The sequence below is a fragment of the Centroberyx affinis genome, unplaced genomic scaffold (genome assembly GCF_046629955.1).
Source record: "Centroberyx affinis isolate AG114_WGS23_722 - 3 ecotype Tasmania unplaced genomic scaffold, CSIRO-AGI_Caff_v1 ptg002689l_1, whole genome shotgun sequence".
Taxonomy (NCBI): domain Eukaryota; kingdom Metazoa; phylum Chordata; class Actinopteri; order Beryciformes; family Berycidae; genus Centroberyx; species Centroberyx affinis.
In genome coordinates, this window is record NW_027280870.1 from 65,504 (window position 1) to 83,393 (window position 17,890).

General features: G+C 40.8%; 1 protein-coding gene across 7 annotated transcripts in view; it reads left to right on the forward strand.

Annotated features, from left to right (window-relative positions):
• Positions 1-12,732, forward strand: part of pbx3b (pre-B-cell leukemia homeobox 3b) — a 59,477-nt gene extending 46,745 nt beyond the window's left edge. The window contains exons 3-10 of one of the 7 annotated variants that reach the window (XM_071535325.1): positions 216-457; positions 1,440-1,630; positions 2,641-2,776; positions 6,530-6,532; positions 8,125-8,290; positions 9,388-9,500; positions 10,537-10,626; positions 12,640-12,732. In XM_071535325.1, coding sequence (XP_071391426.1) covers positions 216-457; positions 1,440-1,630; positions 2,641-2,776; positions 6,530-6,532; positions 8,125-8,290; positions 9,388-9,500; positions 10,537-10,626; positions 12,640-12,732 — 1,034 coding nt within the window. Of the gene's footprint in view, positions 1-215; positions 458-1,439; positions 1,631-2,640; positions 2,777-3,648; positions 3,679-6,529; positions 6,533-8,124; positions 8,291-8,870; positions 8,949-9,387; positions 9,501-10,536; positions 10,627-11,775; positions 11,785-12,639 lie in introns of those variants that run through there. The other 6 variants (XM_071535326.1, XM_071535323.1, XM_071535327.1 and 3 more) reach the window with 6 other exon arrangements.
• The last annotated feature ends 5,158 nt before the right edge of the window (positions 12,733-17,890 follow it).

Below are 17,890 nucleotides of genomic sequence, written 5' to 3' on the forward strand. Positions count from 1 at the left end.
CATGATTTAATGTTTTTATGATATTACATGGCTGTTTATGAGTATGTGTATGTGTTTTTTTATTTTTTATTTATTTAATTCCATTCTTCTATTTAATTAATGTTTATTACTATTACATCTTGCTCTTCAGGAATTCTAAATCCTTTCTATAAATTGTTATTATTATTATGGATGGCATTAATTGATCCTCTGCTCCCGTCTGTGTGCTACTGCAGGTCTCAGCATCCGCGGTGCCCAGGAGGAGGACCCCCCGGACCCCCAGCTCATGCGTTTAGACAACATGCTTCTGGCAGAGGGCGTGTCGGGACCGGAGAAAGGTGGCGGATCCGCCGCCGCCGCAGCTGCGGCCGCGGCCTCGGGCGGGGCGGCCGACAACTCCATCGAACATTCCGACTACAGAGCCAAACTGACCCAGATCAGACAGATCTACCACACAGAGCTGGAGAAATACGAACAGGTGAGGATCTCCGCGTCCGAGGTTGGGATCTCCCCAGCAGAACAGCTTCAGGATTCCTCTGCTATATTATCTGCCGCTGAGCTGCATGGAACAACACACTACCTCCTGCACTGTTGCTCCACATCCAAGAATAGCAACTCAAATTTTGTACCTATTCAGTTCTACTGCACATCATACTGCACTTCCACAGTGTTTCAGAGCAGGCTGAAGTACTAATGCAGGAGAAATGCAGGCGATATGCATGATGGAGGACAATGTGTTATCAGCGTGGAAAATAATTGCAGCATTACTCACTGCGTTGTAGTTGATTATAGAGATCCAAGGAGTGCCTTAGTCATCGGTGTTAAATGAAAGTATGATCAGCTCCTTCACCCAGCACTTTGAGCCTGCCATTAAACACAGAGGCATTATGGGCGAAAATAGAAGGTGTAACAGTGATGCCTCAGCAAGCCAGTGAGGTAAATTAGACTAATTTACTCTGTGCACTTTGAGAGAGGAGGGTACGCGGGGGCACACAACACTTCGCCTGGAGTGAATGCATCTTTCTTTAGGGTGTTTCCAGGTTTTAATTATCTAAATGTAAATACTTAACGAATTTTACTCAGAGTAATGAGCTAAAGTGTGCACTACGTAAATGAGTTATTCTAATTAATCATGTATGAACTACTGGTTTAACGAAAAGCTGTTTAAATTCTCTCCGCATTAGGCCCAAGCCAAATTGCAAATCGGCATTTGTATTCATAGATGACTTCACCTATTATGTCATCAAAGTAATATATAAACACCACACTCTGTAGACGCTTTTAACAAAGAGAGCAAGCATGTAATGAACTCATTGCCCATGTGAAAAAAAAAAATGTATCCCACCCTAGGATAATAGTCAAACCATGAGCTTTTAAGAAGTTATAAAATGCTTGCTACTGTGACTTGGAACATTAACAGGACTGGGTTTGGCTGGTTTTCTCCCTCTGTCTCTTGGCAGGCATGTAACGAATTCACTACCCATGTGATGAACCTGCTGAGGGAACAGTCTCGCACGCGGCCCATCTCACCCAAAGAGATAGAGCGCATGGTGGGAATCATCCACCGCAAGTTCAGCTCCATCCAGATGCAGCTGAAACAGAGCACCTGTGAGGCTGTCATGATCCTGCGCTCTAGATTCCTTGATGCCAGGTCCGTGGATCGTGTGTGTACTGTATATGTGTGTTTATGCATGTGTTTGTGTGCGTGTGTGTGTGTGTGACTAGGTACCTAAAAACTTTTATTACTTCCATATGACCCATATAAACAAATCCAGTGGGCAAGGTCATTTTTAGACTGTGTGCAGGTCTTTTTTTTGGCACACCACACAGTATGAGCACTGCAGAGATGCATGATTTTAATTATGTCCATGTTCCATGCATTATCCATTTTCAAGACAATCATGCCCTCACACCTGAGAGCAGTTAAGACCAAATGAAACGGGGACCAAGTCATGTGTAATGGATGGAGGGGAGGTCATCAGCAGGTGTTGTGGATTACTCTAATCACTAACAGTGTGGCGCAGCGGAGCTCTGCGGAGAGCGGGACAAGTTCGGGCCAAACAACCCAAGTGGAAGCACATTTGCTGCCCACTGCCCGTGTGAAGTGCGGTAAACAAGGCAAAATAAGCAAATGCTCAACAACATGATAAGTAGTGCCCTTGGGAGGGAAGGGGACCCAGATCTAGTTAGAGTTTGCTTGTTTCTACTGGAGATCCCTGGGGCTGTGGCACTTCAGGAACGATGCTCAACTGTGCATGCCGTGATTTCTATAATGTACCGAGATGCACTCCGACTGGGCTTTGCGCTCCATCACGAAGCCCACCCATCCGCTGCACTAAACTCCACACATTACACGCTTGGACTGGAGATTGGAGACCAACAGACCAAATTAAACATTGTATGTGTTTTGTGCGTGTGTATGTATGTGTATGTGCTTGTCAGTTCATCGGTCGAAGTATGGTCTTTTTGTGTGTTGATGAGACTCTCGGAGCAGGACACAAATATTCTGCCCCTGAGGGCCCTTAGAGCCCATTCCTCATTATTTTCACCATTTATGTGTGAGATTGATTGTGCAATTTGTCCGATCCAAATGGATGAGTTAATGCTGGTCCCGCTAATAAGCTTGCTTTGGCCTTTTCTCTCGTTTTGTTCACCACTCAGGCGGAAAAGAAGAAACTTCAGCAAGCAGGCGACGGAAATTTTGAACGAATACTTCTACTCGCACCTCAGCAACCCGTATCCGAGCGAAGAAGCTAAGGAGGAGTTGGCCAAGAAGTGCAGCATCACAGTTTCCCAGGTGGGTAGCGCTCATCTAACAGTGGCTGGTGGGTAATCAGGGTGGAAAAGGCCAAAGCCTAGAGGGATAGCTACCACAGGTCACACCACCAAGACACAATGTCCTTACCTAACCTTGACATTGTGACTGCCTAATGATGCTTCAGTCAAGGCTGGTCCCAGTCAGTCAGAGCAGGGCCACAGGGAGGGGAGGTCTATATCATCTTGGCCTCAATCAAAGCACTATGCTGTCCTTCCTTAGCTGCCCACGCTGGGTCCCCTGCCATTTTCTCTCTCATCCCCATCCACCATGTGTGCTCTCTCTGTTGCCCGGTCAGTCGCTTAGGTCAATTAAGCTCTGAAGAGTAAAAAAAAAATTGCATCATCCATTACTGTGAGAAAAGTCTGGTGCTTCAAAACACCGGATGATACTGGGCATTTATTTTTTGAAGTATGAACCTGAGTGTATGTTTGCTGTTTAAGGCATATTTATGGCCACAAGTGACCTTGCAGGACTCTGCTAATTCACAGCATATGCTTTGACTTCTACAAAAACACTCAAAAGATGTGACTTTCCCACTTAATATACAATATAGCCTCCTTGTTGGGTAAACCTGAAGGCAATATCTCTCACACCCAACCCCCACATCCAAAGTATTATTATCTTGTGCTACTTTTTTCTGCTATTATTGTGACTACTATCTAGATTTTTTTTAATACTCTATTGTTCTATGGTTGTCCTCATGGGACACAATATCAAGAGAAACGTTAATCTATACAATAACGATTAATCTACAGTGTTCTTTTTTGTGTGGGGAGGGGGTGTTGAGGGGTATATTGAGTGTAGTCATGAAGAGTCAGATACTGTAAAAGCCCATTCTTTTTTGCCTTCAGGGGGTGGGAAGCACCATCACAGTATCACAGGTATGTCATAACTTCTCCTGATCCACTGTTGTTTTCATTCTTTGTACCTCCTTTTGTTTATGTATGTACAACCTCACACTTTCCACTGCACAGAACCCCCTCCTCTCCTCCCCCACACTAATGGATCAATGCTAATGTTATCAAAGCATACAGCTTTAAGTTTGAATTTACGCTAAAAAGACTGGATAAGAATGTTTTTCTGCATTTACATTACACCTTTAGCACACCAGCTATTTTTGATTATACCATATGTTTTTAGACGACACCCATGTCACCATATTATGTGTGTACAAATGTGTCACATTGTATAATTTTTTACTTTTTTTTTTCTATGATTTACCACATTCGGCGTTATTTTTTTGTTTGTTGTAGAGCGTCTACTAGTTGTGTCCTCTCTTGAATCTTGAACTACGCTCTGTGTTTATTTATTTATTTATTCCCCCCCCTCTCTCGTTCAGTGTGTGCTTTATGGTGGTTTAAGAAATGGGCACTGACCCTCACAAATGGAGCTCCACTCTCTGTTCTCTGAGTGCCTCGCTAAACAGGCCACTGTATGAGTTCCCATGAGAACAAATCAGTCTATGCAGAAATTAGAGGGCTTTTAAAAATTCACTTGAACTCATCTCAAGCCCCATTAGTGGCATACTCCTCGAAGAGCGGAGGCCACGGCAGACATTCTTATTGACTTATTCTTAGTGCTTTGGCTCATTTTAAGTGAGTAACAAAGTCGGAGGCTCAACGTGATGCCAAGCGCACCGTAAGTGTGTTATCCCTCACTGTACCACAGTCTTTTAGAGTGAGAGGCCACTCACTGTAGCTATTCTGAGCATCCAGCTAAGTAGTTTTTCAAACACCCCAAACTCTTTTGTGAGCTTTGGTGATTAAACAAGCGGTTCATTAAGTAAAAACCATCCAGTAGTGAATGTTATGCCAATATCAATCCACAGCCTTGCTCAATGCATCATCACTGATGAAACGCCCTGCATCGTTTTAACAGGGATCATTTAAAATGCAAGTGAAGCACAGTAGTCTCTTCCCTGAGACTGAGCAAAACCCAAATCCCTCCCTTGGTCAGGGGGAGATTCCTCCATGGGTGACTGGTACTGGAGATGTTTGCTTTCCTGTGCTGGCACACTATCACTGACTGAGAGCCACTATATTTCCCCCTTTAACTGACTGCATGGAAGACCACAGTTCAAATCCAGCTTTTTTTCCCCAAAGCCCTTGAAAAATGCTGCAGTGATAACCTTGAATGAACAAAAAGATAAATTAGGATTTCTTGAATGTATAGATTCAGTTGGCTGTTCTTTTTTATTATTATTATCTGACCATTTTAATGTGTCTGATTTGATTACTAATATGACAAACGGCATATTTCACCCAAGGCCAGTGTGCTTGTTTATAGCGACTCAGTGAAGTGCAAGGAGCTAACGGTGTTGTTGAGATTACCTCACTACATCAGGCGATGGCCCTCTAAATGCAGGATGCAGCCTTATTATTTCCCTCTGTCATGTTGCATGTGCCACGTTGGGCTCCTAAATGAAGGCACGGGATTGGACGGCTGTGGTTCGTGTCAGGGTTTATGGATGTGTCAGAGACCATAATTGATATAATCTCCAGACAGGGTTGTGGGAAAGGGACACTCTGTTCGTAGGGCATTAGGCCTCTAGACCGACTGTAAGGGCAGATCCCCAATGCAGAGATGAATTTGCATTACAATCTAATGTTACCTGATTCACTGGCATTGTTCTTCTAAGTGAGTGACACTTTTCAATATTTCACATCATTATGGATTTAGAGAAACGAAGCCTTGAGTTTTTATTCATTATTAATGTGGCCTGTATAATTGATATCACAGCTAGGGAAACCACCTTTGTATTTAAAGCAAAGTTTGAGGGTTTGGGGCATTTTAACCTCAGCCATATTGAGACCTTAGACCTCATGCATTGCCTTTCATTGACAAGAGAAGTGTATTGACCTGAAATAGGGTGGAATTGTTTGAATTATTAACTACAGTTCCATAGCCTCTCTGGTGGGTAGCGAAGAAGGAAACGGTGTCGTGTTCTTGCAAGGAGGCTGCATGGTCATTATACAATCGCTGCCTTTGAGGCTGCTGAGGTCAGGTAATTCAGTCTCACAACCTGGTTCTCACTACACGGAGGAGTCAATTGAATGCACAGCCTGCCACAAGATAAAAGGGAATTAGTTCTGTAGATTGGGTTGTGGTCCCCACCTTACAGTGCCGTGCGTTTGCTCAATGTTTAGCTGAACCTGAGAATCACTAAAGCCAGAGTTCAGTGGGCAGGAGAGAAGTGTGTGCAGGATGGAGACGGGGTGCTGTGGTACCCAGGGTATTTGATGCCAACACTGCTGAGTCTGCCCAGGCTTGCAACACCATACAGTGGCAGAATACAGTCATAACAACCTTCCTTCATAACAAAGTACACTGCCAGATCGAACCAATCAAAAGTTGATGTTTCAACTACTTCCTCATCAAATGATTAGCCCATTACATTTTATTACAGTAAGTTGTAACACTTAATTACATCACCACCATATTGGTTAAAGCAATATGGTGTGGTAAAAAATAAACTAGTGTGTAGTCTGTCAATGTCATCCATCACACTCACTACTGTAAAATACATGTGTGAACAACACTACTGATGTTTTTCAAGAATTTAGTTCTGCTTATTACAATGTTTGTATGACAACATTGTACTACTTGGAATTAAATTGACTGATTAGGCTAGGAAAATATTTTCTATCTTTCCCAGTGCTTTGTGAGCACTTTGTGAGCTGACTGAAAGAGGGAGACTATTGCATCCTCTTTGGCTCTCGAATCCTCCATAAGCAGGTTAAGTAAAAAGGATGATGGCCAGGGCTTTCATTGCTTCCAATTAAACCTTGCTTGTTAGTTTAACCTCTAGGTAAACCCATCAAACAATTGATGTCAAGGAAACCCTGCCAACAGTGGGGCTCGCCTGAATGGTCATTAATTTTAATTGCCTAGATATTAAAGATTTAGAGCACAGAGACATGCAGGATAGAAATGATCTGATGTCCTGCAAATCCAGTCAGTTTTTGCGCCACAGCATTGGCGGGCTGCTGGGGATATTAAAATTTAAGCACATGGGTGGAAATTAAATAAAGCGTCATTAGGGGCAGCTGCTCTTTGGCTGGTCCAGCCGTGGGCTGCAGGGCCTGAGAGGGGGGCAGCAGCACAGCGACAAGACACTCTAATTTATAGGACCATTAAAAACAACCATCATCTCATTATTATTCCACTGTTATTGCAGAGCCAGCATTCACACTCAGGGTTTACCCCTCATACAACTTTTCAGTCTCTGACTCTGATGTTGGATGTCATAATTTCAATTCAACATAATTAGCTTTTCCAACTAATCTGAATATAAATATGCCCGGTTTCATACATTCATTTGAACTCAAGACTTCCTCCAGCCTTTAGAGTAATATTTCACTTTGGTAGAATATTTTCTTTTTTAACATGATATGAATTAATGTTGGCTGCCCCAATAATCTGTGGTCACCGCTGTCCGCAGGCCTTTTCTCTCCAACTCTTGTTTTTGATAATTACAAACAAGGAAAATTGCTTCTTGAATTGTTCAGCACGCGCACACACACACACACACACACAATTGCCACATTGCCATAGTTCATAGTTGGCAGAAGTACTGTATTAATTTTTGGTCTTTTGATTTTCAAAAGGAAAATGAGCAAGTACCATCATTATGGATACTCAAACTAGGCCGACCAATATCAGTGGTTAATGAGCTCATAAGCGGGCACGCAAAATATGAGCATTTAACAATTTCATATTTTTAGCATTCCATTGTCATGATTATGCTGTCTTACTGAGTTGATGTCAAGTAAATATTTAGTAGCACAAAGAGAATGTGCAGTATTTCATACTATAAACTATATATAGCTCTGTTTGTCCTATGATATTTCACTGGCTTACTTGCCTGACAGTATGTGCAAGTTTACATTACATACATTTTTTATATAAGTTGTCATTCACCTTGAATTATTTGCCTGAATCAGACAGTATTCCTTCAGAGGGTGAAAAGTGCACACATTTCACTGAGTTTCCTGACAGGATTTGTATCCTTAATAGCAGCCATGGTCATGATATGAAATTATGAAAACTTTAGTGCCTGTGCACTGGGAGACGAGGGCCCCCAGTGTGTTGGTTTTGTCAGGAGACAAACAGAGAGCATGTCATGCTCCCATCCATGAGAAGACACAAGTGATTCCTGATTATGGCTTAATTAGCTTGTGTACCCAGTGGACATTACTGCAGGGGCTGGGAATTGGGTACTTGATGGACCCAAACATGACATCTTGAAACAATCACACTGCTCAGTGCACTGTGCTGTGGCTGCTTGACGTCTGACTCCTCCGCGTCTCCTCTGCTCTCCCCCACAGGTATCCAACTGGTTCGGCAACAAAAGGATCCGGTACAAGAAGAATATCGGCAAGTTCCAGGAAGAAGCCAACCTGTACGCTGCCAAGACTGCTGTAACGGCGGCGCACGCCGCAGCCGCTGCAGTGCAGAACAGCCAGACCAGCTCCCCCACCACACCTAACTCCGGTAGGCACTCCAGCATATAGACAAACACTCTGCCCTCCACCTCAGCCCTTAACCCACTGCCTACCTGCCTCACTCTCTCATGCACCGTTCACACAGGCAAGAGTGACAGGCTCTGCTCCCAGCTTGGGGATCACAGTGTCTCCTGTCTATAAGACAGTTGATGCCAAGCAAACTCATGCATAAAGAGAGCGTTCCTGACTTGTGAACCGAGAACACATGTATTTTTGGCAAAAAAAAAAAAAGTCAAGAATTCAGAATGATGCCAGTGGGATTTGTTTTCCCTTGACTTTCCGTCAACTTCCTGTCATTTGTCATGTAATGGTATGTAGTTCCACTGAATGGTAGCGCTTTTTACCTAAATAAAAGGGAAAGTAATTGCTGGGAGCATTTTACCTAACAGTATGATATCAAAAGGGCAATATATGCAATTCATATTGAATAGGATTCATATGAAAATGCAAAGCCTACAAGGGCATGTTTAGTCCGGTAAAAATGAGTTGTGTAATGCTGAGTTTGGACTAGGTTGACCTGCGTCGGGATGTGGTAAGCTTATGAAGTGGTCCCTTTTTCTTGCACCCAGGATTCCAGATGAAAGATGAAGAGTTTCAGCTGGATTCTGCAGAGAGCAAAAACACTCTTTTAACCAACATGTTTACTGGTACTGGTCTTTTCATAAGCTTCTTATTGTCCTTGTCATTTACCATGTGATACCTCCCCACCAACGTTAGATTGGAAGTAGGTGATGTGGAACAATTGGGCGCTTAAGCGACCAACCACATATTAGAACCGGTCCCTTGTGTCATGTGATTTTCATTTCGTTTGTGTCCACCCCCTTTGTGAAACAGATCCGTATACCCTCTTCAGTCTTAGCGCATCGTCCTCTTCTGTTCTTTGCTTTCCTTCCTTCCCTACTTCACCCTTGTAGTTGCTTGCTTTCTGGGAGTCTTACTTCAATGTATCTGTCTCTGTTTGAGTTGGGTCTGTGTATGCAGACGCGTGAGTGCTGTGTATTTGTGTGTGTGTGTGTGCGTGCGTGTGTCTGTGCCTTCCCTTATAGCCCTCTCATATATTCAGCTACTTACATCTTCCCTTTCCAGGTTCTTCAGGTTCTTTTAACCTCCCAAACTCTGGGGACATGTTCTTGAGCATGCAGAGTCTGAATGGGGATTCTTACCAAGGGGCACAAGTCGGAGCCAATGTACAGTCACAGGTAGGATCAACAATCAGGGACAGGTCCTGAGTACCAGTGCAGAGAGCCGTCCTTGTCTTGCCTGTGTACTGAGCCATCCACAGTGCAGTCTGAAGTACAGTAAAAAAACAAAACAAAAACAAAGCATGCTGCTCATTTGAGGGCAGTTCAAATTACCACAGTGAGGCCTCCGACACAAAAGCGCGCCACACTGGGTGTTAGCCTTCCTGATTGAGCTGAACACAGTGCTTACTGACTCTAATTCGCTTTGGATGGAATATTCTGGCAGCAAAAATATAATCCCACCCCATTGCTATCATGACAAAAAGCAATTTCCTGGTAATCGGTTATGTCTAATGTCTGCAACAGACTACCATTTAAGTAAACATTTTGTGAATGCATTTGGCTTTGACTTGAGCTCTTGGGTCGGTATTGGGTTTATGGTACTGTGTTTTCCCCTTTTTTTCTGTATCCTATATTACTGTCTTTCCTGTCTCATCTTGTTATTGTTTGTTGTTGATGTCTTCCATTATGTAAGTTTAATTCAGCCACACAATAGACACGCCATCATTACCATTATGTAAAAATGTTATGCTATTCATGAGTAAGGTAAAATAAAAAGAGCATTAAGAACTTTAGTGTATGTCTTACATTCTTGTCGCTTATATTACCCTTTTGTTTGTGAACCCCAATTTTAATTTTGTTTTCCGTAACTGAATTCCATTACTTTCTTAAAAATGTGTTAAAGCTTAAACCATAACCAATGAAGAAAATGAATGGATATGAGCATACTATTAACATAATACAGTATGCCTATTATTATTTTATTTATTTATTTTAGACAATCTATTAACCATGTTACAACATGGGTTAACATCTGGTTAGTATGTTTTATGTCGTGGGAGCCCCTTCCACATGTTGTAGGCCCTTTTTTTTTTATATGTTGCAGTGTCACCCTAGTCAGTATCTGTTGTTCCATTGAGCATGTTTACAGTCAGTGTTAGCCTGCCGTGAGACACTGAGTTGACCAGCTTGTCCACCTTGTCTGTCCCCTCAGGTGGATACCCTGCGCCATGTTATCAGTCAGACGGCAGGATACAATGATGCTCTGGGGGGCAACACGATGTATAGTCCACATGGCTTGAATGTAAGTAGAGATTTTTCCTGTTTCACATGTGGGATAGGGGAGACAAAAGCACTATAAAGGGAGCTACTGCTATTGTCTATCATCCAAATTCACTGCACTTGTGTATTATTGATTATTGAGTAATTATTTAATTTGCAGTAACTTGGGGAACATTACTTCAAATGTTTTCTTCATTCTGTGCAAAACATTATTTCAGTGTGTTTTTTTTGTTTTTTCAGTAATGAAGGTACACTGTATTGTATCAGATGCACAGACCTTGGCAAGAACCCACACTGAACACTGCCTTGGCTTGTGCTTTAGCTTCTTAAAGGCGCCAGTGAGCATGTGGCGTAAAATATTAGACATTGTAGACATCTTGGCACATTGTCACTGGATATGGATAAAAGTTGCATTTAATAAAGCACATTGCAGGGCAGGGGAATAAAACCACGCTTAGAAACCTCCAGCTTTACTTTAATAAACATCTTTTAATACTTCATATGACTCGCACCAAAATGAGATGAAAAGGCTCTCGCTGTACTGTATCTGTTTCATTTAGCTGTTTTGAAATGCTTCACAGAATTTGCCATAGCCTTATCTCCATGATAAAATATGAACACGTGACCGCCTCCAGCCCTTTCCAGACGTGAATTCCATCTTCCTTGATGAGGTTTGATATGGAGCCTTCTTGTAAAGCAGCGCATAATCTGAAGCTATCAGAGTAAAGATTAATTTAGTTGATGAGAGAGGATGAAGAGAGAGGGAGGGAAAGAGAGAAATAGTATCAGACAGCTTTCTCTCCACTCTATCAGAACAACATTAGAATTTGCCGTCTTTATATTGTTATGCCTGCTGGCGCAATGCAAAGATATTCAAATTCTGAAAACATTCAAAGCTTAAACATCGTAAATATTGAAGCACAGACCAGGTATGACAATTTAGAACAATGTTACTTGAAATTAAAAAAAATGGAAATGATATGAAAATCATTCAGAGAAAACCCTGTAATATGTAAACAGAAAGGATGGGGGCTGTTGCCAGCATTCAGAGCTCTTGGTGTCATTTTGGCTTTGTTGAAGCCTTATTGCTATAAGCTCTTTAGAAGTGTCAACTCCTAGTAGGATCAAGTGTTTTGCACTTTCTCACAAGGTTTCTCACTTCCATGTGCAGCGGAGGCCTGTGCATGCCGGGTCACCAGAGCACAGTGTGATCCCTGCTAAAACAGCAGCACATTTAACACTAGCATTTGGGAAGAAAACCTGAACACAAGTATTAGAGCGGGCTACAAAAGCGATGATTCTTGATGAAGTCGAATCTTGTCTTTACAGTCTTTACAGAGGATTTCATGTTACTGAGGAATCTACAGTAAATCTTAATACCAATCCCAGCCCACGATGAGCCGTAGCTCCTAGTTTATAGCAACGGCCGGGGAAGTGCCTTATAGATGAATTAGCATACACTAACCTTTAGCTTTGTTGACGGTGACGTAGGGCGATCCAGTAAAGGCTAGGTCATGCCTCAAGCAAAGCAAAGTCAGGCCGGCTAAGACTGGCTCTCTTGGAGAGGCCCTGCCCCGTCACTTCCACTCAGCTCTCCCCACCTCACCCGGCCCCAGCCCTCCCTCTTCTTGACTGACAGGAGAATATGTAGCGACAAGCTGTCTGCTGCTGCCGAAATCTGCTTAGACACTGATTTCAGGGATCGCTCCCATTGGTTGGGACACGAGACAAATTTGTTTCCAAGAGTCTCTTTGCTGATGCTACTGAAAAGCAAAGAATGCTCTGAGTCTGGGCTAATCGCACGGCCTCGTTGAAAACACAACGTTTTTGAATCAGCTGACAAATTGGTGCAACCAAAAGCCACTTTTTACATGAGTGAAGTCTCATTTGCATTTTTTTGAATGTTTTGGCCCATATATTTTGGGTATAAATCTGTTTTTTTGATCACCGATGGAACTTAATATACATCATCATCATTGGGCTCATATTGCAGAGAATGTGATTGTAATCGCTACCCTTACTGTTTGTGTTTTAGGCTAATGGGGGATGGCAAGATGCAACGACTCCATCTTCTGTAATATCTCCGACAGAAGGACCTGGAAGCGTGCACTCCGATACCTCGAATTGATCTGCTATTACTGCATCTTAGCCCCGAGCTGGGCATGGACTCTTACTGGCTGACCAACTGCAGAGGATATACAAAACCTTTTCACAGCTAATTCTTTCCTGTACCTTGAAATCCCCATCACCATGCCACACACATACAATGACATTGTCCATTATGAACACCCAGTGTTTCTTGATCGTTCAGTGTTTTCTCTCTATCGTCATAAATCTCACCGACTGTATTCGCCATGCTCTTATTTGTTGTTTGTCGTAGGGGTAAGCACACATATGTACAAATATGAAACAGCCCTCAGATCTTGCTCATTTTGAATTGCGGACAAGGACAGAATTCTTTGCCCTGAACTTAAAAGTACTGGATGACACTGTCACGTGTATTTCAAAGACATTTTAAATGGCCATTTGTTTGTCTTGATTTAATTAGTATTTTCTATTTTGATAATTGGTTTCTCTTTACAATAGCGTTTGGTCTTTACAATCCATAGATTAAAGCAGCTGTTTCTTTGACTGTAATGTGTTTGCAATCTTGTCCAGCAACTCAACAATGCTACTGTTGACAGCTCAATGGCAGCTTTGTAGTTACTTTCAAGATTTATTTTGCCTTACAGCCATATGTTCTCAGTACATTAGTACAAGGAAATTACTATTCAAACTCTGGAATATAAAGAAGTGTAATTGATTGCTTGACTATAACATGACACCATTCCATATTTTATAATTTGATGTTAAGTATGTACATATGTAAACATGTTTTTTTTTTTTTTTTTTTTGTACTACTTATGGAAATCAACAAATCCCCTACAGTACAGCACTTCCTTTTGGCACACAAGAGTACAGCCCCCATCACACAGGAGAAGTTGTACATAATATAGCTTAAGAGTAATTATACATCCCACCAATCAATACACAGCTTTATTACCTCATTCAAATTCATAGAAACCAATAATTTTCAACATTTCTGTAGCTTAGAGTGCTCACTTACTACCTCTAAACAATATCACCATCATAGTTTTTTTTGCCCTTATTTAACGTTTTTATGTAGTTATTTTGATGACATCTTGTAACATTGTAAACTCTTCATTCTCCATGTAATCTAATGTATATTTTAATCTTTTAATAAAATACAGTTGCTGTATTGCAACTTAAAATGACAAAAAACAAAAAATGGAAATGATAACAATAATATTAATACCATGAAAAATGGGGGGAAAAAATGAAAACAAAGTTGTTGGTCTGTGGCTTTTACGAGGGGGAGCGATGAACATTGTTGATAAATTAACACCAAACAGTAAAACTGTTGTAAATACTGAAGAACATTTTGAATGTTGCTCATCTTGTTACTAAATCATGCAAAAAAAGAAAAAATCACTATAAAAACTGTAATGCATAGAGGTTTCAGTATTCAGAACTGTAAATTTCCGGCTCTGTTCAACAGGGTTCAAACTTCTTTTCTCTTTTTTCTATTGTATGTGATTCTGAAACTGAAAGTCATGACAAATGATTTGTGGCAGTGATTCTAATGTATTAAAGATGTTTAGTGTTTCTTTCTAACCAGACTACACCCTGGACTGAAAAGTCTTCCTTGTGGTAGTTGTGTAATTTCAAACATGAATAAACCTTTTGCTTTCATGACGGGAAGCTGTGCTTTTCTTTTGATATTTGTCGAGTTTATATGAGACGAGTCCATAGGGATTAACAGGCTTGTCAACTTGTCCATTAAAAACTGATAATAAGGGATGCGTTTTAATGGAGGGAGTGTTACACCTGTTAATTATTATGGACTTGCAACCCATTGAAGGTAGTATTTCTGCTCCCATTGCACAAACTTTTCCTCCTTCATCATTGATAAAACAACAGCCTTGCTGATCCTAAACTGAACTGCAATCTTGAATGTTCATTTATTTAAGTGAGCATTAGTCAAAAGCTAATTAATTCAAGTATTTGCAGGTAATTTGCATGCAATGCTCCTTGCACATAAACTCTGTACATGGCCTTTGTTCTCATTTCATATAGTGGGTAGAAGGTGAAGACTTAACAAAAGCTGGTTTGCAGCTACTGCGGAGCTGACATGGTTAGTGCAATTAACTGAAATGTCAGGCGCTTCTAATTCAGGTTATTTTGTCTGTCTGTTGTGGAAAGGCTGCCTTAATGGATCATTGGTTACCAATTCCACATGGAAATTGACATCCATTTATTCTCATTTTCTCAGCATAGTTCTTCATTTTCGTGTTGCTCCTTGTGTCCGGTGTTGGTGTCTCTTAGTCACCGAGTTTGTTGGATTCTTCACAGTGTAAATATGGAAGAAACGTAGTGTGTTTGTACATTGGAGCAAATAGAGCACAAGTACAACTTATGATGTACAGTTCATTTGAACACATTTTTTTTTTCTTGTACTGGAGAATCAGTCACCTTGAGTATTTGGTTTGATTTCAACATAATGCAGTGAAGACAGACAGGAGAAGAGGAGAGAGATGTAACAGCAGAGCAGGAGCTTGATTCAAACCCATGCAAGCGCAATGCACAGACGGTTTCCCGGGAGAGCATATTTGTCCACTCAACCACTGCAGAACCTCATTGAATACCTTTCTCAGGAAATCATATCTTTATCCTGATATTATAAAGACATTAACCCATGCCACTTCAAGATTTCCAAAAAAAAGATGATCATTTTATTTAAATGTGGAATAAAAACTTATGTCTTTGAAGTAAACCAAAAAATGAACCCTTGAGGTTTTCAAAACTGCTTTGCATACAGCAAAATTAACATTTAAGCTTGCTTTAGGGACATTTCAGAGCATTTCAGTGGTGTTTTATTTAACATTTAGAGCGTCCATTCAACTGTAAGTGTCTCTGTGACCATTAGTTCTCTTCATAATCATGGTGTTTAAAACCACTGTATTCTAACACTAAAATGGGGTTTGCACATGCATACGTTTTCCCTCTCACCGGAATTATAAATGCATTTGCAGTTTGAAGTACAGTACTGCTGCACCCTGCCATTTACATTACAATCTATTTGCTCATTCTACCTTTACAAATAGATACATTTGCTTCCTCAAGAGTTTAACTATTGGATTTTAAGTACTGCACTCAGCAAAATTGGCCTCAGAACCTTTATAAATAAAGAAGTTACATTTTCTGAGATTATGCCTATTAGAGCTTTGTCTAAGGTTCATTAAAGACGACATTTTCTAAGTAAAATTCACCATGAAAAGCATGCATCATTAAATATGGAAATCCTGAATTATATTAGCAATATGCACGATCCGAGCTGGTGCCAATTAAATTAAAGAAAGATATCATTTATTTTATTAAGGTAGAGTTCATATTATGTTAAATGTGAAATGTAATTTTTTTCATGGTTTGATTTATTGCTGATAGTGCATTGTTCAAAGACCCATGTTATATTTCAATAAAGGAACTGTTTATATATTAAAATGTAAAAAGCGGTAATTGCATCACACTACTGGTGCCAAATTAAATTGGTATAGTTTGAAACATAAATTCATAAGCTGCCATACATCTAATTCTCCACTTTAAATGTGGCTTTATACACAGAGTGGTGTACACACAAACCACCAACAAAAAAACATCTGCAACAAATGTGTTTGTTCATTTTTGATTTGATGGAATAATTTACTAGTTTCAGTAAGCCTTAAGAATATAATATCTGAGAGTAAGACAGGACTGAGACAAGTCAGTCTAGGCTGAGTCCAGGACAGTACTGAGACCATGTGTGTTTGGTCTTGAAGCCTAAAACACTGGTAAAGACACAAGTTACACGTTTTTTTTTTTATAAGTATGAGAAAACATACTAATATGTTGAATCTGGGGGCAGACATCAGGCTATAATAAAGTGTTCCTGCTTTGTTAGAGCTCACTTCATGAGATGCTAATAAAGCCAATGACTTGAGCTTGAGTCGTGTACAGTAGTTTGATTTATTGAGTAGGAGTATAATGGACCAGAGACAGCCTGTACTGAAGAGATCAGCAGCACTGATTTCTATTAAGAGATGAGTCCTGGGTGGCCTTTGAGCTTAAAACAGTTCAGTTAATTAACATTTGATCCCACCTATCCTTACATCTTTAGGAGTTCATTTTCAATTTCATTTCAAAGACCACTGCATCCAATCCATCCATTCCAACTAGGAGTGGAGCTTGAAGATTGCTTTAAGATCACATGTAGCCTCGTCTCTGAACTGATGGTGGCTTATCATACCTTGTTGGGCAACGGCAGGCATGTGAAGGCTCGTGACAGGAGACAGATGTTTGCCTTACCTCTTAGCAGACGCATGTCAGCAAGCAAGGGCTGCCTTTGTGCTGCTCAGATATACTGACATCAAGTCACAACAACATAGAAAAGAGTGGAAAAAGGACAGTAGTTTCTCTCTCTTCCTTTCTCTTTCTCTCTCTCTCATCACACCATAAAAATTGTCATCAGGTCAAGTCATCTAACTTTGTTAAATGAATGAATGGAGAAGTTTCAACCTTTCAATTTGGCGTCATTAATAGTCGTACAAGAAACTCAACATTCACAAAACTGTACAACTCACAAAACAAGTGGAAATTACCAAGGCAATTGATTGTGATAGATTTAACATACAGTATAGAGCATGGTTTCATATAGAGTTTAGTAAAAAACCCAAAAGTCCACAGACTTATTTCCATTGTGGTCCTTGTTGGTGCAGTAAATGAAAGGTTCTAGTTACACAAAGCAGTTTGTGGTGGTACTGTACTGTAGTATTACCTGTGGAGCTGTTATTTGTACTCCACTATGGCTCTTCAGTGGCTCATTGATGGCTCTTCAATCCATGAGATCTCTAATAGAGGTGCAGCATCTGCCTCAGATTGAAATTGGCCCTCCATGGCCTAAACCCTGCTTGAACTCCCCCTGTTGTTTTACTAAATTAATATGTTAATAGACATGTTATTAACATAAAATAGTAAACATGTTGCCCCCCACTAATGACGCAGTCTCTGTTTGGGCCAATCAAGAACCAACATGTCTCCTTGTTTTGACCTGGACCAATTGGACCAATTAGTGTTTGAAAATGCTGAAAGACAGTGGTGAGATGCATCATGCCCCCAAGTTTCATCAAAATCTGACCAGTGGTGTCTGAAATATCGTGCAACACGACAAACAAGTAAACAAACGTTATCCG